At 55.1% G+C, this 19,591-nt stretch overlaps 1 protein-coding gene across 2 annotated transcripts; it reads right to left on the reverse strand.

Moving 5' to 3' along the window:
* Positions 1 to 7,657: 7,657 nt before the first annotated feature.
* STMN3 (stathmin 3) lies at positions 7,658 to 18,433 on the reverse strand. Of its 2 annotated transcripts, XM_032461595.1 has the most exons (5): positions 18,287 to 18,433; positions 12,178 to 12,273; positions 11,735 to 11,910; positions 10,311 to 10,502; positions 9,196 to 9,578 (listed from the first exon to the last, which is right to left on the reverse strand). In XM_032461595.1, the coding sequence occupies exons 1-5, from the start codon at positions 18,303 to 18,305 to the stop codon at positions 9,519 to 9,521; spliced, it is 543 nt and encodes a 180-aa protein (XP_032317486.1). In that variant the 5' UTR covers positions 18,306 to 18,433; the 3' UTR covers positions 9,196 to 9,518. The 2 variants fall into 2 exon arrangements, with proteins under 2 accessions (XP_032317485.1, XP_032317486.1); XM_032461594.1 differs by lacking the exons at positions 10,311 to 10,502; positions 11,735 to 11,910; positions 12,178 to 12,273; positions 18,287 to 18,433 and adding an exon at positions 9,970 to 10,191 and having other exon boundaries at positions 7,658 to 9,578.
* Positions 18,434 to 19,591: the final 1,158 nt, after the last annotated feature.

Genomic DNA, 19,591 nt, shown 5'->3' on the forward strand with positions numbered 1-19,591 from the left:
AAACTGTGAGCTTATATCAGCGTTGCTGTTTTACTGTGTTTTACATGAGTGGGTGTGCTTGGCCTGTGTGTCATTTATCAGTTTCCCTGTCCTCGCATTCCAGAAGGAAATGCCAGTGTAGTGGAAGGAAGAGGACTTGGAACCACGCAGGAGACAGGACCAGGCCTTCGTGGCACCTGTGTCCTGTGCCTGCTGTTGGGCGGTAGGGTGAGATGTGGCTGCTGGCCCAGAGTCTCTGGCCCCGACTCCCCCATCTTTTCCCACTGCTGCATGGCCTCCACCTGTTTCTGCTGCAGGACGCCAGGCCTGGCGTTTGAATCTCCGCTCACCTCTTGTGTCTCCGAAACAGTGAGGTTACAGCCCTGGGCTCTGCTTGGCTGACAGGATGGATTAGTTCCTACGTGTGGAGGGGGTGCATGAGGGTTTCTCCCCAGGAACACCCATGTGACATGCCCAGCCACCCTGGGCTCCCAAGGGGAGGGGAGCTTTCACTCTTGGTCAGTTACAGAGGAGGGGAACCCGGGAGAGAGTGTCATCAACAGGCCCCGGATGCTGTGGGATTGCTACACCCTGCCCTGTACTCACACCAGAGGCAGAACCAAGGCAGGCAGGCCTAGCTCCGCCAGCAGCCACCTGTCCCTTCTGTCCATCACTCTGCAGGCCACAAGGTCCAGGCAGCCCTATCTGGAGGAGGGCGGCCAGTGCACCAAATGTGACAGAACCCTGCACAGGGAAAAGATGCATTCAAGTGCAAGACACACCAGTCAACCGATCCAAGAGTAAAGTTGATTGATACGGTTTCAGATTCACACTGCAGCCAACTTTTAAGAAACTACCTCTCACCTAGCTTTGGTTTAGTATTAAAGAACAAGCTGATAAAGTACACTTTCTTTTTCCAACCAAGTATCTGTGTAAGGCAAGGTTTTTTTTTAGTATACTCCAACCATTCTCACAATTTTTTTTTTTTTAGGAAAATGTCATTGTTTTTCATTTTAAAATGTTAACATGTTGGGGGAGGGTATAGCTCAGTGAGTAGAGCACATGCTTAGCATGTACGAGGTCATGGGTTCAATCCCAAGTACCTCTGTTAAATAAAAAATAATAAATAAATAAATAAAATAAACCTTGTTACCTTCCCCCCAAAAAACCCCAAAATAAAAAATAAAATGTTAACATGTAATGGGTGTATTATTTTTAAATGAATTATTATTTTTTACATTTCTGAGTTTTAATTTCTAACATGGTCACTCTTGATGTATGTAACTCACATAAACAAAGCTCTTCGGGGGTCCTCCATAAGTTTTTAAGATTATGAGGCCCTTGAAACCAGAGTTGGGAAAGTTTTCTCAGAAGTACTGAGAAACTTTAAGTACATCCATAAACTAGATGATCATGCAACAGTGAAGTGACATTTATGAAGATGTGGGAAGAGCGCTAATACATTAGCATGTGGGCTACACAGAGGTCTGAACAGTGGCCACCAACATCCCAATGGGCAAATCCTCTCCAGGGGGATGGGGTATTGGTGCATCAAGATTTTTTTCTTTATACTTTGCAGTGATACAGTGAACATGTATTATGTTTGTAACCAGAAAAAATGTTAATAAAATAATGCCTACTCTATTTTCCTCATAGTGGACTTTGTGAAGATTAAAAACATTTTGAAGTGTCTTGAAAAAATTATAAAGCACTTTAAGTATATAAAGTTTTATTGAGTAACATGCAGATTCTCACAGGGCAGGACTGGGTCTTCAAATCTCTCTCTCTTCTCTGCAGTGAGACACATATGTAGTAAACACTAAACTAACATTGGGTACGCACTAAGTGTTTTAAAGCTATGAGTTATGTATCTACAATTGCTGGTCTTGGTTGAACTCTATCTTCCAAAGTTACGTTGATGTCTCAAGTCGAAGTCCCAGGACCTCAGAATGTGACCTTATTTGGAAATAGGGTTGTTGCAGGTTTAAGTAGTTAAATAGTGAGGTCACGTTGGGTTGGGTCCCAATGACTGGTGCCCCATAGAGACAGACACACAGAGGTGAAGCAGCCCGGTGACAACAGAGGCAGAGATGGAGTGATGCCCTCTAAGCCATGATGCCAAGGACACCAGCCAGTGCTCTGCTGGACACCCCAGTCCCGGGGGAGGCCCCCAGCTGCAGCAAGGAGAGCAAAGTTCATTGCAGCACCAGCCCTTCAGGCCAGGGTAGGTGGGGCAGAAGTTCAAACACTTCTGGCCACAGCGTTCTGGCAAGAGAGGTGGCTGAGCTCTGACAGAGCAAGCCCTACTCAAGCAGAGACCTGGTGGGCGTCGTCCCCGCACCGGGCCCCTCCCCAGCCTGTTGGCCTGGCTGCACCCTTCCAGTCCTACAGGAACAGGACCTGAACCTCCCCATGGAGGCTAAATGCTGAGTGCTGGGGTGCCTGGGGGTGCACCCATCTTGGCAGGAAGGATATCCCCACAGGCTCTGGGCCCCCATCTGTTGAAGTGTTCCAGGCCCCAGGCCTTTTTTTAATTTTTTATTTTTTATGTATGTATTTATTTTACAATATATTTTTAATTGCAGTATAATTGATGTATAATATATGTTACAGGTATACAACATAGTAATGCATAATTTTTAAAGGTTATACTCCATTTATAGTTACAAGACATTGGCTGTAGTCCCAGTGTGTACCGTACAGCCTTGTAGCTTATTTTACACCTCCACCTCCGTGTTCCCCCTTCCCCTTCCCTCTCCCCTCTGGTTCCCTCTCCACCTCTGTGAGTCTGTTTCTTTTCTGTTATATTTACCAGTTTGTTGTATTTTTTTAGATTCCACATGTAAGTGATGTCTTAATGTATTTGTCTTTCTCTGTCTGACTTACTTCACTCAGCATAATGCCATCCAGGTCCAGCCATGCTGGGCACCAGAACCTAGTACAACATTTTAAATCAACTGTACTTCAATTAAAAAGCAAACAAGCAAATCATTTAATATATGGGCAGAAAAACTGAATAGACATTTTTCCAAAAGAGGAGATGCAGATGTCCAACAGGAACATGAAAATTTGCTCAGCATCACTGATACCAGGGAAATGCAAATCAAAATCACAATAGCATCTCACACCTGTCAGAATGGCCATGATCAAAAAGGATACAAATAACAAATGTTGTTGAGGGTGTGGAGAAAAGGGAGCCCTTGTACCCTGTTGCTGGGAATGCAAATTGGTGCAGCCACCATGGAAAACAATATGGAGGTTTCTCAAAAACCTAAAAATAGAACCACCATATGGCCCAGCAATTCCACTCCTGGGCAGATATCTGCGGAAAACAAAAGCATTAATTCAAAAAGATACATAAACCCTGCTATTAACAGCAACCTTATTTATAACTGCCAAGATAAGGAAGCATCCTAAGAGCACATGAATAGGTCACAGATAAAGAAGATGTAGTATATATGTGTAATGGAGTACAACTCCCCCATGAAAAAGAAGAATATTTTGCCATTTGGGGCCCTTCATTCACTTTTTTTTTTCCACTTCAAAAACCAGAAATTTTTAATTGGCATAAACATTTCCATTGCATCAAAAACAACAAAATACCTAGAAATAAGCTTAACCAAGGAGGTTACCTATACTCTGAAAACTGTACAACATTGATGAAGGAAATTGAAGATGATACAAAGAAGCAGAAAGATTTCTTGTGCTCTTAGATTGGAAGAATCAACCTTATCAAAATGGCCACACTACCCAAAGTAATCTGCAGATCCAATGCAACCCCTGTCAAAATACTCATGATTTTTTTTGCTTAACTAGAACAAACAAAATTTATATGGAACCACAAAAGGCCCAGAATTGCCAAAGCAATCTTTTGTAGGTCTTTTTTTTCTTTCTTCTTTTTGTTTTCTTTTCCTATGGTTTGATGCCTAGAGAAGTTCTTTTAACATTTGTTGTAAAGCTGGTTTGGTGGTGCTGAAATCTTTCAGCTTTTGCTTGTCTGTGAAGCTTTTGATTTCTCCATCTGAAGTCTGAACAAGAGCCTTGCTGGATAGAGTATTCTTGGTTGTAAGTTTTTCCCTTTCATCATTTTAAATATATCGTGCCACTCCCTTCTGGGCTGTAGAGTTTCTGCTGAAAAAGCAGCTGATAGCCTTACGGGAGCCCCCGTGGGTGTTATTTGTTGCTTTTCTCCTGCTGATGCTAATATTTTCTCCTTCTCCTTAGTTTTTGTCAGTTGGGTGACTATGTGCCTTGTTGTGTTCCTCTTGGGTTGATCCTGTGTGGTACTTTCCGCACTTCCTGGACTTGGATGACTGTTTCCCTTCCTAAGTTGGGGAAATTTTTGGTGATTATCTCTCCAAAATCTCTCTTCTCTCTTCTGGGACCCCTGTAATGCGAATACTAGAGTGCTTTGTGTCTGAGAGTTCTCTTAAATTGTCCTCATTTCTTTTCATTCTTTTTTCTGTTCTGCAGTAGTGATTTCCACTAATCTGTCTTCTAGCTCATTGGTCAGTTCTTCTGCCTCATTCAGTCTATTCTTGGTTCCTCCTAGTGTGTTGTTCATTTCAGTGGTTTTATTCTTCAGCTCTGGATACTCTATATTTTCCAGCTCTTTGCTAAAAACTTCACTCTGTGCATCTAGACTCCTCCTGAGTTCTCTGAACGTCTTCACCATCATTACTCAACTCTTTCTTGGATAAATTGCCTATCTCCTCATTGCTTACTTCTTCTTCTGGGATTTTATCTTGTGCCTTGGCCTGGGAGATATTCCTCTGCTGCCTCATATTGTCTGTTATTCTATTTGTATTTTTAGGTAGGTTAGTTACATTTCTCGACCTTGGAGAGGTGGCCCTCTGTGGGAGACGTCCTATGTGTCCCACAGTGCACTCCTCTCTAGTCACCCAAGGGCCATGGTCCAGCCAATCCCAGTGTAGAGTCTGGCCTGTGTTTGTGGATTCCTTCCACAGCCTTTGGGATGTTGTTTTCTTATTTCTGGTATCTGCCCCTAGTGGATGAGGCTGGAGTAGAGCCTTATGCAGGTTTCCTGGCAGGAGGAGCCGGTGTCTGCCCACTGCTGGGTGGAGCTTGGTCCTGAACCTCTGGTGGGTGGGCTGTGTCTAGAGGCCTTTGTGGCTCAGCAAGTTTGCTAATGGGTAGGGCTGTTCCCACCCAGTATGCTGTTTGGCCTAAGGCTTCCCTACTGGCTGTTGGTTGGGGATGGGTCTTGGTACTAATGATCCAATCAAAATGTCAGCCTCCAGGAAAGCTCATGTAGATGAACACTCCCGGATTGTCTGCCACCAGCTTTTATGTCCCCTGGGTGAGCCACAGCCATCCCCTACCTCCCCAGGAGACCTTCCAAAACCAGGAGGCAGGTCTAGCTGAGGTTCCTATAAAGTCACTGCCTCTGCCCTTGGACCTGGAGCACTCAAGATTCTGTATGCTTCCCAAAAGAATGAAGTCTCTGTCCTGTGGGGCTTCTGGAGTTAAGCCCCACTGGCCTTTGAAACCAGATGTCCTGGGCTTGGGCGGAACCCTGGGCTTGGGAGCCTGATGTGGGTGGGGCTCAGAACTCTCACTCCTGTGGGAGGGCCTCTGCAACTTAATTATTCTTCAGCTTGTGGGTCGCCCACCTGGACGTGTGGGTCCCGATCGTACTGTGAGCACGCCCCTCCTACCCCTCCCCAGCCCATTTTTAAGTGGCCCTGTAGGGTGGAAAGTTGGCCTTTCCAGGCAGCCAGAGCTGGGAGAACCAAGGGTGACTCCCCCCTCACGGGTTCAGGAAGGATGGAGCCTTGCCACAACCTGACTTTTAGCCTCCAGACTGTGAAAGAACTCATTTCTGTGGTTTCAGGCCCCCTAGTTTGTGGTACGTGTCACAGCAGTCCTGGGAACCGAACCTAACTGCCGAATTGCATGATTACTTTTCTTCAGCAGGAAGAGAAAGACTGTGGTTTGTATCGACTGTTTCCACCCTCGCTTCTAACAGCCACACCGGAGCTTGCCTGATGGCGAAACGCATGAGGGGCTGCGGGGGCCCCTTTGGGACAGACGTCTGTGCTTCCATCCCACCTGCTTTGCTGGACACCCCATTTCAGGGTGGGAGGGGTCCATTGTGACCCCAGGGGGCAAGGGAGCACCCGCTGTGTCCAGAACTCAGGGTCACTGGAGGCAAAGTGTCTGACATGGTTTTCAAATCTGTCCCCAGATTCTGACACCCTTCCTTTCCAAAGGTGGGGCCCAGCCCCCCTCTCGAGGGTGGGCTTTTCTGAGTGACTCACTTCAGACAAACAGAATGTACATGACTTCCACGACTAGCTCGTGTAGCTGCCCCCTTTGTCTTGGATGCTGCCCTGGGGACCAGCTGCCGTGCCGTGAGGCGGGGAACTGAGGTCTCCAGCCAATGCCTGTGCGAGCCAGCAACTTGGAAGCATTTGCCCGAGCCCCAGTCCAGCCTTCAGATGACCAGCACCTCCACCAGTGTCCTGACTGCACCCTCCTGAGAGGCTCTGCACCAGAACCACCCAGCTCCTGAATTGCTGATTTGATGGAAACTGAGATAATTCGTTACACATGATAGATAATTATTACAGCTCTAACTGGCCTCCCAGAAGGAGTCCCATTTTTGCTTTACTTTGTTAAGGAAAAGCATGATTGCTTTTCTGGGGAGGATTCCCCACCCCACCCCAATGTCAGAGGCTCCACGTAGTGACTGCCCCTCAGTGCCTTACCAGGGCCCCTAAGAGGTAAGATGCCAGGCGTGTGACCAGCCTGGTCTTCCAGGAATGTGTGAGCATGTGCCTGTGTGCCCAAAGGATGGGCATGCAGAAGTCACACCTCATGAAAATATTTTCAACGTATTTCCTTCCCCTCCTGCAGATTTGTGATGTATCCACCTTATTGGAGGCTGTGACTTTCCCACCACTCCCTGGAGACAGAAGGAGGGGTGACAGTGAGAGCTCCTTGGAGGCTGGGGATATAGCCAGGACTGCCCTAGGAGAGAGCCATGGCTATGGGAAAGAGGTGAGTGGGTCTCTCTGTGTCCTGGGGAGCAGGTACCTCTCCAGGGCCAGTACCTGGGGCCACGGGTGGGCCTGAGCATGGGCAGCATGGACATCTGCCAAACAGCAGAGGGGTCCCTCTGGGCACCTCAAGGGAGCTGTCTGGGTCCCCACATGTGAGTCAGGATGTCTGCTTGTTCTCTTTTGGCCACTGCAAGTCCCCATCTTGGGGCCAGATCTGTGTCTGTGAATAATCAGCTGCCCAATGGGGCCCACAGAACCATGGGGCACAGCCCTGGGACTCGAGGGTCCCCCCAGCCTCCAAGCAAGACCCAGAATCCTAAGGCTGCAGTGAGAAGGGCTAGCCTCAGACCTGACTCCAGTCTTCCTCCACAGTAGCGACCTGAGAGCCGGACCGGCAGAAAGGCCCTGTACTGGGGAGAGCTGGGGTGCCCTGCTCCCCGCAACAGGCAGGCCCCAGGCCAGCCCCACCCACAGCCAAGGGCTTGTGTGCTGTTAATGTGCTCATTTCTTAAAATTGACATGGTCATTAGAACTATTCACCATTTAGGTGATAAAACACAAGGGTGGGGCTGGCACGCGGCATCCCCGAGGCTCCTCCGGACCCACAGATGCAGGACACCACTGGGCAATTTAACCATTTCTTAAACACACGGTTTTTTTTTTTTAATCATTCATTTGATTTAATTTTAAGTTCACTTTCACTACGTGGATGAGATGGGTGCGTATGACACTTGGCTTCCGCTACGAGAGAGCTGCCACTGCTAAAAGAAATCCAACCCTCAGTTCCCTTTCCACTCCCCTTTCTGAGTCCCACAGAAGCCACTTGTGGGCACGGCTGGGTTCCAGTCCTGCCTTGTCACTCCCTTGGGGGCTGTTTTGGTGGGGACAGGGAGAGGAGGCATGGGTCCCTACTTCCCCTTAAGCCCACTGCAGGGCATCGGTATCCACCGTACTCTCCGGCTGGGCCCCGAGAGGCCACGAACAATGTCCCCATAGGTTTCTGTAGAATGAAAGCTGTGGGCGCTGGAGGTGGCAACCACCTGGGTTCTGAGGCACTGGCCTTGGGTCCTATGAGAAACCCCCCATGCTTTCCACCAAGAGGATGGTCAGCAGGGATTCTGCCCCAAACCCCCGGCAGTAGGCTGGGGCTGCCATGGAGAATGGGGGGGGGGGCAGGTGCTGCAGTAGAACAGCAACCGGATGCCCTGTGTCTGGGCAGGTGGCAGTCCTCAAAGGCCGGCGCTGGGGGATCTGGAGCTCCCCCCGGGCTGAGGGAGAGGAAGGTACCTAGCCAAGTAGGGTCTTGGCACGACAGGCCTAGAGCCAGGCCTCTGACCTGCAGGCTGGCGAGGCGGCCACCAGCCAAGAATGTCAAGGATGGAGCAGATGGTGGGGATGGCTTGAGAACCCTGCCTCTGCCCTCCAACATCTGAATCTGCAGGCATCTGGTCCCCTGCACCCCAATATCTACTCGGGGCTCCCTGAGGGATACTTGTGGCTGCACCAACGCACACTTGACCACACTTGTCCAGAGGCAAGCCTGAAAGCCCTGAGACCAGGAGCATTGTGGGAGTGTCTTTCTACTGGAGCAGGGGGCACAGGGGAGGGGGCCAAGACTCCAAAGGGCTCTAAGGACAGGTCCTCCGAGGGCCTGCAAAGCCCAGGGGAGGGGAGGAGGGACAGCGGGAGGCCAGCTTTCCCTCACAGGTGCTGGGCCAGAAGGAGGAGGGCCCTTCTCAGAGGAAGGGCCAGCAGGGCATGTCCACGCTGCCCACATCCCTCTAGACCATGGCAGTTTGCCCACTCATGGGTCCCTGGTGGAGACTGCCCACTCCCCTGAAGACTCAGACCAGGCCTCATCCCATCCCACCCCACTGCCACTCCCATCAGGGGCAATAACGGCAGGCCAGCCCAGGGTGCCACCACGTTAAACCAGTTCCTACCCACCAGTCCCCCAAACTCCACTGTACACACAGCTCCAGGGTTGGCCACAGTAACAGGATGACCGGGCCCCACACTGCCCAGAGGTCCTTCTCCATCCACCTCTTTCCTCCTCCACCCCTCCCATGGGCCCTGTCCCTCTCCCAGGGAAGACGCACAGGTGCTGTTGCCTTTGCCTGTGGTCAGGGCTGGTTCCGACGTGCCCTAAGTGACAAGGTGCTCACAGAACAACCCAGCATAAGGACCCATGTGTTCCTGTCACCATTGCTGGATTTATTGAGGTCCCACCAGGTCCACTAAGAGGGCTACCAAGAGGGGACCCCGCCACCGCCCAGCCCGGGGACTGAGGGACCGCGAGCCACACCCTGGTGGCTCCTCCAGGGAGAGTCACAGACTTGCCACAAGGACTGGGCAGCTCAGAGTGCGGAAAAAGAAGCTGAAGCCGGGAGTGCTGGAGAAGAGGGAGAAGCGGAACAGAGCTGCATCTAGAGAAAGTTGAACAAAACGAAACCAAAACCCGACTGTGTTCTTGTCTCGTCTCAGGGTCCAGGCGCCGCGCTGTCCGGAAGCCCCTTAGCCGGACATCTCCTCGCGCTGCTCCTTGTTCCTGCGCACCTCCGCGGCGTGCAACTCCTGCGAGGACAGGCGGCGTGGGCGGGGCCCTGCGGCTAGGATGGAGCGCGGCCTGCCCCTCCCATCCCTCTTGGGCGCAGGGGGTCCTGCCCGCGCCCCCACTCCCGGCTTGGGGGCCCTGCCCTCCGGCTCTCAGGCTTTAGGATTCCTGGAGTCCTTTCCTCCCTAGACTGGCTTGGCCCCATGCGCGGGAGGTGGGACCAATGAGGACACCTGAGCGACCAGGACTGAGGAACAACAGAGAGCAGGGGGAGGCCCGTGTCTCGGCCTGAAAGTGCGGCTTGAGGACCGGGGCTGGCCCTCAGTGCTACTGGGGTTGTGTCCCGACCGGAGCGTTGTGACTTAAGGGATTTCTCGGCGTGGGCAGGCTCCGGGGCCCCCTGGCACTAACCTCGTCCTGCTCCCAGGGGGCTCTGGCCCGGGCAGGGGCTCGCCTCACCCTGAGCTGGCCCCTGCAGGACAGGCAGTCACCGGAGAGACCGGACTGCGGGAGCGCTGGCGGTGCAGTGGGCAGGGAGCCGCCAAAGGAAGGGGCTCCTGGGGGCCCTCTGCTCGGGCCCCCGACCCCGCCTCGGCCCCACCCCCCACATCGGCACGCCCCTCCTGCACGGCCACGCCCTGCTGGCTCCGCCCCGCCCCTGCCTCGGCACCACCCTCCCCGCTAGGCCCCGCCCCTGCTGGCCCCGCCCATGCATCGGCCCCTCCCCCTCTCGGCCCCACCCCGGCGCGCACCTTCTCGCGCAGCCGCTCGCGCAGCGCCGCCAGGTGCGCCTCGCGGATCTCCTTGCTGAGTTCCATCTTGTAGTTGAGCTTCTCCTCCGCCAGGCGGCTGAAATTGTTGTTCTCCTCCAGCGCCTTGTGCAGCACCTCGCGCTCGTGCTCGCGTCGCTCCGCCAGCTGCTTCAGTACCTGCGCCTCCTGCGTCTGCGCGAGCGGCGGAGCGTGAGGGGCGGCGGGGCCCACACCGCCCCACCAGTCCTCCCCGCGCAGCTGTCCGGGCCACGCCCAGTGCCCGCCGTCCAGCCCAAGCCGACCGCCTCCCGCCCACCGGGCTTGTCCTCGAGCTCGGGCCTGCATTGGACTGCAGTCGGCGAGGGTGACCTCCTCGTCCCCAGACAAACCCTTCCTGTCCGTCCAGAGCCGCAGAGCTGCCCTCTCCCCGCTGGGCTTAGGGCGCCAACGCTCTGTACGCTCGGCTGCCTCTTCCAGACCCCGGGCGCCCCCTCGGGAAAGGTTGGAGGAAAGGAGGAAACTAAACTCGTGGGCAGTCACTGAGCCTTCCCTGTCTCTTCCTCAGACGTCTGCTCGCTGAGCACAAAGTAGGTGCTTAATATACACCGGGTTCTGAGCTCCCTAGGGTCCTGGAGGCAAGGGAGGGGTCCCCAGGGCTGCTGGGAAGGGACGAGTTGGAACGAGGAACGTGGGGCTGCTGGCGCCAGACAGTCCAGCCCTGCTGGTGGCCTCTGGAGGAGACTCGAGGCTCCCAGAGGTTATTAGCCTCCCTCAGCCTCCTGCAGAAGGCTGCTGGGCTCCCACCCACGTGCCAGTCATCACTAGTTAACCCTGAGAAGCCTGGGTCCCCAGGTCTCACCAGACCTGCTATAAGGAAGATAAAAGCCACTGCCCCTGCCCAGTGGGCTTGGGCACCAGGACAGCACTCCTGAAAGCACGCGCTCTTCCACATGTGTTTCAGCCTTAGAGTGGCTGATGTGAGGAGAATCGGTGGGGAGGGGGCCCCACCTGTCCCAGGAGCCCCCTAAATGCCCAGCAGGTCTGACTCACAGCCCCCAGCACGAGAAGCCTTTCCTTTGGCCTCCCCTGCCCAGGAGGATACCAGCCCAGCCTCCTCTCCCAAGGCCCCCTCCTGGGGTTAACACCTGACCCTCCCACCTCTACCAGCATGGCCAAGGGCGCCCCCCTACCCCACCAACAGTGTCTGGTTCCTGTCTCCCTCCAGCTGACTGCCATTGAGGAATCCTTCCTTTTCCCTGTCTCATTCTGATTGCTCAAGAGGCAGTCTGGGGAATACAAGACCCTCCCTGCTACAGGCCCACAATCAAGCAGGTGCTTGAAGTACCCTGCACCTTGGGATGCTGTCTGTGGCCAGTAAGACCTCTTGACCATCTTCATCAGGACCTGAAGAGGAGACTCCTTACCTTCCTCCGCTCCTCAGCTGCCTCCAGCCGCTTCTGCAGCTCCTCCAGGGAGGTGTCCTTCCTCTTGGGGGGGGAGGAGAGCACAGGGCTCTCTGGGGACAGGTCGGAAGGGGACTTGAGGATGACCTCAAAGCTCTGGCCAGAGGCCCTCTTGTCCAGCTGCTTCACCTCCATGTCTGCAGGGCAAGAGCAGGAGGGGGCTTCAGGAGGGCTGGTCAAGGTGGGGGCGGGCTGAGCACCTATCCAAATCAAAGGCTGGGGGAAGCTGTGTGGCTGCTCACATGGGACTCCCAGGGCTGGGCCCCCAGGGCCACCCACCCCCAGAGGGCCCCTCTCCATAAGCCAGCCTCCCTGGAGGCTCCTGGCTGCCATGGGAGGGGGAGCAAGGCCAGGTGATGGCAAGTGCCAGCAGGGCGGGGGCCAGCAGCACCCAGTGCACTCACCCCCATACTGGTAGATGGTGTTGGGGTGCGGCTGTGAGTAGAAGCAGGAGCAGATGAGCGACAGCACCGACAGCTCCTTCATCTTCTCCTTGTAGGCTGTGGGCATGGTGCCAGGTGAGCAGGTGCCACCGCACTCACGGCCCCCCCTCCCGGCTGCCCGGGCCTCCGACCTCTGACCCCATTGCCCACTCCTTCTGATGTGTCTCTCTGGGAGCTTGTTTGTCTTGCTCTCTTGTGTCCCCACATCGCTGACTCTCCAGCTCTTCCTCCCAGGTGTGGACTCTCCCCTTCCCTGGGCTCCCTCCCTGCTGGTTGCCCTGCACTATTCGCTCCATTCCCATTTCCAAGCCCCTGTGTCCACCCCCAAGACGGTCTGCCTCCTTCCCCATCCTTGTCTCTCTTGGCGTTTCTGTTTGTCTCCCCTTGTCTCTTTCTTTCTGTGTCTTTGTTCATCTTTCTGTCTTTCTGGCTCTCCATCTGTCACTATGTCTCTTCATATCTTTCTCTGTCTCTGTGATTCTTTGTCATTGTGTATCTTGCCTCCCTCTGCCCCTCCACCTACTTCTTCCTCCCCTTTCCCTCTCATGGACATTTGCCCAGTTGTTAGAGAGACAATCCTGACTGGGCCACCACAGATGTGGAGCTTCTGGGAGCAGCACTTTCTTGGGCTGTGCTCTGAGATGAAGCCCTCAGACCCCCCTGTCCACCCTTTTACCCTGTAGTGTGGCTGCCCTGGGATGAAATCAGGCTCTCAGCAGACACTCGCTACCCATCAAAGGCCAAAGGGAAGGGAGCTGTCCGTTCAGCACCACAGCCCGCCCCCTAGCCTTACCCGGCACGTGCCCACAGCCAATATCTCCACTAACCCAACCAGTAAAAGGAGGTGATGCTGTTGAGGCCCTGGGCCTTGTCAGCAGAAGGGGAGCTACCTGCTCTCAGAATGGAAATAATTGGGTTACTTGTGTTCTATTCACAGTGAGCCAGGCCCCAAAGTAGACCCATGGATCCCATGTTTCACTGGCTTTCAACAATCCTCTAAGCCCAATACTGTCACTCCAATGCAACCAAGAAGATGCTGGGCCCAGGTAGCTCACAGGGCTTGTTCAGAGCTCTTCCAGGGCCACCCCAGGTGTCTGGGTTCTTTCCACCACTGCAGCAGGCCCCAAGACCAGGAGGCTCAGACCCACACCTGCCTCCCTGGCTGGAGAAATTGGTATAGGCCTCCAGAGAGACACTCCAAGGAGAGGGAATGTGGCTTCCATGAAGGAAAAAGCAGGCACAGTTACCCACAGCATTCTTCCAAGGGGCAGATGGTTTGGACAAGAAACTTTCTGATGAAATTTCACATGAGATAATGTTTTTAAATTGAATTCACATGAAACTGGGGAAGGTGTTGGTGCAGAAGCAGGACACGGGGCAGAGTGACCAGGCCCTGTGTGAGGGGACAGCTTGTGGCAAGCAGAGTCCTCCCAGCACTGGTGCAGGGAGTGATGTTGTTTGATCTAAATGTTCCGATGACCCAGACTCTTCTGGATTGAGCCCAAGAGGCTGTGAAGGGAGCACGAGGGAACCCTGAGCCAGCAGCAGGGAGAGCCTTTGGGGTCTCGGAAGGGAAACGAGGCGAAGACACATGGCGTGCTCATTGGCTCAGGAGGCGAGGAGGGCAGGGTGAGGGGGCCTCAGAGGGGACTTAGTCCGGACTTGCCAGTTGTATTTTCTCACAAGCAGAATCTAGTCATGTGTTATTTGTGTCATTAAAACATAGTTTTAGTAGTAACCTGTAACGAAAAAGAATATGAAAACGAACATAGGTATGTGTGTATAAGACTGAAACATGAGGCTCTACACCAGAAACTGACACAACACTGTAAACTGACTCCACTTCAATTTTTTAAAAAATGGCAAGAGAGAGAAATTATGTAAAGATTGGAATGAAAAAAATTTTTTAAGTTAATTTTAAAAAGGAGGCAGATGGCTACATCCCAGGACTTGTGCTTGGAAGTTAGAGGTTGTAAGATCAAACAGACCAGCTCTTCAGGAGCAGCAGACCAGGAGACATTTAGCCACTTGGAGAGGCTGGAGAGGCAGCCAGCCCTGTACTCAGAAAGGAAGATGGGGCAGGGGAGTTGGGGGGGGGGGTCTGCGTCAAGGGCCTACCTGGATCCTGGGAGAGGCCAGGAAGGAGGGGCCTCAGTCTCACCCTGCCAGCACCGTCCACCCTGGCAACAGACACCAGCCCCCATCCTGACCTTTCAGATAGCCCTTCCTCATTGCAGGTCGGAACTTCTGAATGAGTTTACCTTACAGGTCAGGAAACTGGGGCCTCACAGCTACTCAAGGCCCTCTCTGCCATGAGCCTGAGATTTTCCCAGGAAAAGGAGCTGAAGATTAACTACAGAAGAAGAATACCTTTACAGATGAGTGCCGGGGTCCCCTTTCTAGGCACAGTTGCCTCAGCATGGGAGGAGGCAGGCAGCAATTCAGGGGGAGGAGGGGGAGCTTGGGCAGGTGTGAGTATGGGCGCTGCATCATCAGGAGAGAGGGGAGGAACAGCCGGCTGGGGACAGAGGTCAGAGTTCTCTGAGGTATGGCTCTGCCCAGGGGCAAGTCTCCAGCTGGGAAGCGAGGGACTCTGTCCTGCGGCTTCAAACAGGGATGCAGGGCGGCATCTGATGGTCCCAGAGACCCCCGGGTTGGTTTTTCCAGGCTGATGGCCCACAAGGACCTTCCTTCTCAGAAGACCCGTCCTCAAGAAGCCCAATGGGAGGGGGCTTGGGAGTGAGGCCTGCTCTGTGGTCAGGCTGCAGATCACAGGGGACTGCATGGCAGGTGAGGGATTGCAAATTTGGAGAGAGTGAGCAGAGAGAAGCCTGTTGGGGGTAGCGGGGAGGGGAAGGGCAGCTAGAGAACAGGGCCAGGCCCAGCAGTACCCGCGCAGAGCAGGAGGTTATGCCCAAGTTTTCAGAGCTGGAGGGACTTAAAGTGTGTCTCATTGCAGAGGAAGGAGGTGGAGACCCAGACCTCTCCACAGACCCTCTGGGCCTCAAGGCATGCCCTCCCTTTTCTCCCCTCACCGGGACCCTCTCTTCCTCCCCCATCACTGACTTCAGGAAGTCCTTAAAAACAAATCTGTCCCGCTGGATTGCTTTCACACCCCCTCATGTCAAATGTTAAATGCAAAATGCATATGGGCCTTTTGGGTGATTACATCCCAAACAAGTGAGAGTTAGAGGAAGGCACTAGATCAGCTACAGCAGCTCCGTAACAATGATAATAGTGCCCACGGTGGGGGGAGTGGGGGGTCATATCCTCTCAACTGACTCTCAAGACCACCCAGCCCAGGCAGACACCCTCATCAGCCTCGTTTCTACAGAAGAGACAGGCTCAGAGAGGGCAAGTGGCCCACCCAAAGTCACACAGCATGCTAAGATGGGAGCCTTATGGGAAGGTCTTCCAGAATCAGGAGGGAAGGGGGCCCCACAGATTTCCGATCATCCCTAGAAGGGCCCTGGAGGCTGTTAACTACTTATGGACAGATGAAACTCCTCCAACAGTGCTAGGAGCCCTGCATGGCAGGAATCACAGGCAGAATTCCCCTTTTTCTGGGAAATGTGACTACAACAGTCCTGCTACCTGGCCTGGATCGGGCATTCACCTCTTGCCAGGCCCCAGGCTAAGCACCTTTCCCAAAATGTCTCATTCAACCCTCAGAACAAACATGGGGGGGGTGCTGTTAGTATTGTCCCCTCCATATGGGGAAACTGAGCTGCTGAGAGGCAGGGTAGCATGTGCAAGTCCTCACATCTTGCCAGAGTTGCACAAGGGGGTGAATATGGGCAAGATTCTATAAAAGTGCGTGGAGAGCTTAGTGCCTGAGGACACCAGGAGGTGGTGTCCCCAGAACACAGCCCAGCAGGAGGCACTGGAGGGAGAGGCGGGGGAAAGCTTTCCAGTCTCTTCAGGAAGAGAAAGCTAAGAGCAAGTCTGCAGCAGCCACAGACCAGGGCAGAGAGGACCTTCAAGGCCATCTTGAGGCACAGAAGGCTGCTCCAATCGAAGATGTGTTTTCATAGAGAAGCTGTCACTGGTTCACCTCTACCAGTTTTGGCCACAATTACCAGCGCTGTCATGTAGCCACTTCTGTCATGTAGCCAGGCCTCCCTCCCATCAAGCAGTTATGGATGGGAGAAGCTGCAGGTGAGCACAGGCATGGACACACGTGGGCCGTGCTCTGTGGAGGGCAGCGCTGATGACAGAACAGGAAAGTCCCAGCCCATGTGCGGTTGGCCAGGGGGCAGTTCTCTGGCTGGCACTGGAGTACATCTTTGAAGCAATGGCTATGCTGGACAAAACTAACCAATTGTGTTTGTAGTCTCCCTTTTGACACATTAGTCTCCCTAATGGCAACTTCGACACCCAGAGAAATCCTGGGAACAGGTGTGGGTCAGCAGTGCCCCAAAGTCTGGCAGAGAAGAGGGTCTGGTGCGGGGGCCCTGAGGTTGGAGGGTCTGGACCCAGCCCCCATGGCTGCCCACAGTGAGGCTCTGGCTGTGTCCCTCCGCCGCCTAACTCCAGTCTGCTCATGTCAGATGGACGAGAAGGAAGCCTGTTCCCGGGTGAGTGAGGGAAACGCTGATAAGTGCTCCCAGGAGTGGCTGTCCACTAACCCCCAGCTCAGGCACAGGTGGTGAGTGAGGACCCCCAGCCTCACTTCAGGCTGGGTCTGGGGCAGCACCAGCCACCCTCAGTTGCTGGTCTCAGTAACTCTGGGGATGCCATCGAGAGGGCAGGGGGTGGGTGAAGTCCAGATGGACAAGACCTCCAGACTGGGTGGGGGAGTGGTGTGGTCAGTGACCCACGTGGTCCCCTCCATATAAGTAAGGTGCAGAAGTCACTTGGGGCAGGAACCCGCCGAGTCTGAGGGGCGGGGTCAGGGCGCTGAACATGTGGGTGGGCGGGGCTCCGGCGCCTCCGGCCAAAGTGGGCGCTCCCGAGAGAATACGGTCACCTGGGGAGAGGGGATCACAGCGACCGGCCCCCTAGGGCTGAGGGAAGGGTGTGGGGGCGGGGGTAACAGGGTGGAGGTGGGGGTCCTCCTGCACAGCCATTCTGGGCCCCAAGGGCAACGATGAAGCTAGTCTCGGGGCTGCCGGACAGGGCAGAGCGTTCCTGGACAAAGCTACGCCCGCGTCCTCGCGCCAAGGGTCGCCTGGCAGCTCGCCCGCGTCCAGTTTCTGCCCTGCGTTTCCCGCCTCGCTCCGTGGCCGCCCCTCCACTGGTGCTCAGAGCCCGCAACCGGCCAGAAGGAGGGGGTCGCTGCACTTAGCAGCAGAAGGTCCGCAGCTGGGGAGGCGGGGCGGTAGGGGAGGGAGAGGCAGACGCCCCCATGCTAGGAAAGCTCGGAAACCTCAGAGGCCCTTCCCCCATCGAAACCCGCAGCGCAAAGGGCGGTGGCTTTTTCGACGAAGGGCGGGTGGCACCATGTCGCAGAGGGTGGTCCCGAGCCCGCAGCGGCGAGGGGAGGGGCGGCGACGCGGGGTGCGGGTGCGGCGAGGCTCGCTCTTGGCTCAGGTTTCCTTCCCCCGTCTTCTCGCAGCACCCCCTCCTGCCCCCCGGCCGCTCCACTGGCGCAGGGAGGTTGCGGGCCTCGCCGGCCCTAGGCTGGGACTCCCGCAAAGGGGTCCCGCCCTCCTTTCTCCGCCCCCCCCCCCCCGCGAAGGCGCGGTCGCATCAGGGTCTGCAGTCGCCTCACGGGACCCTGCGAGCGCGCCCACCCAGGGTTCTCGGAGCTACGCTGCCGCAGTCGCGCCCGGACTGGTACGGCGGCGCCCCTGCGCCGACGCCCCCATTCCAAGAGCAGCCCCTGCCCAGCAGCCCAAGTCCGCTAGGCTGGCGCCGCAATCCCCGCCCTATGGGCACCGGGTCTACCCAACTTGGCGGCCCCGAACCCAGGCTCTAGTGGGTTCTGCCCGGTGCGCGCCTGCACCCTTGCAGAACGCGGGATCAGAGAAGGGAAAATGGTCCGCAGCCGGCCCAGCGGCAGGTGAGGCCAGACAATAGCCTGTGCTCAGAACCCGCCGCCCCGAAGCTCGAGGCCCCGGGCGCCTACCGGACAAAGTGCTGGCCATGGTGCTGGCGGTGGCGGGGTGGAGGAGGCTGGAGATGCGCGGGCGGCGGCTGGAGCTGCAGTAGGCGAATGCTGCAGTGGCGGGGAGGGGAGGGAGCAGGGAGGGCGGGAGGCGGGCTCCGCGCGAGGAGAGGTTGGGGGAAGCGCCTGGCTGTGGCACGGGCTGCAGCCGTCAGAGGGAGGGGACAGTGGGAGGGGACCACGGGAGGGGAGAGATCAGCCTGGGACGCAGAGCAGAGCGCTGCAACCAGATGCTTATCCTCCGACCGCTCACAGCTGTGACCCGCTGTCCTCCTACACACTTGGGTTTGTGTGTTTGGGGGGATGGTGAAGACAGCCCCCATTGCCTAGAGTGGGTGCAGCAGGAGGGGATAGGGCTCAATGTCAGGGTTGGGCGAGAGCTCTTCACTGAGGCCAATGTGAGGGGCCTTCTGTGTGCCCAGGCCTGTGCTGAGGGCAAAGCAAGTCATGGACAGTGAGGGTGGGTGGTCTGGAAGGCTTCCCGGGGGCATCCCCCAGGATGAGCAAACTGTAAGGCAGAGAAGAAGCTAAATTGAGGTGATGAGGCCTCAAACAAGGACTTTGGAACAAGACAGAGATGGGAGCCAATGCTGTGTGACCGAGGGGGAGTTTCTGACCTCTCTGGGCCTCCATTTTTCAGATGTAAGTTGAGACAATGGTGCCAGATTGTGAGGGAGAGATTTTCACACTTAGTGAGCAAGTGGCATCCTGCCCCCACCCCATCCTCTGGACTCAGATTGACACTCCCAAAGGGAGAGCCTTTCCTGCAGTGACCATGTCACCTATTTGCCAATGGGGAAGGGAAGTCATTCCCAGACAGACAGAGTGTCACTCTTGTTTTAGGGACGGAGCCTCCGAGGCCAAGAGAAGTGCTTACTCCATAAGCAGTTAAGTCCTAGGGCCAGGAAGAGAACTCTAGGGAAACTTGGGAACAAGCAGAGAAATGAGGAGAGCTCAGAAAGATGAAAATCAGGGAGAAACTCAAGGATCAGAGTCAGCCTGGAGCAGGGCCAGCAGGTGTGTGTATAAACTCACATGGATGTGCACATACAGCAAGTATGTAATTGGTTAACATTTGTCTTGTGGTCCACATGGTGTCTGGTCCACCATGGGAGTCCCACAAAGCCAGCCAGAGCAGACCCTCAGTTCAGGTTTGCTGACTTGATCGAGATCCCTGTGCCCACTGAATGGGGCTTGCGACAGCCAACCTCTGTCTCCTTTTCTCTCATCTCTTAGGGTTTGGTACAACAGCACTTCCATGTTATA

This window comes from Camelus ferus, chromosome 19 (genome assembly GCF_009834535.1).
Source record: "Camelus ferus isolate YT-003-E chromosome 19, BCGSAC_Cfer_1.0, whole genome shotgun sequence".
Taxonomy (NCBI): Eukaryota; Metazoa; Chordata; class Mammalia; order Artiodactyla; family Camelidae; genus Camelus; species Camelus ferus.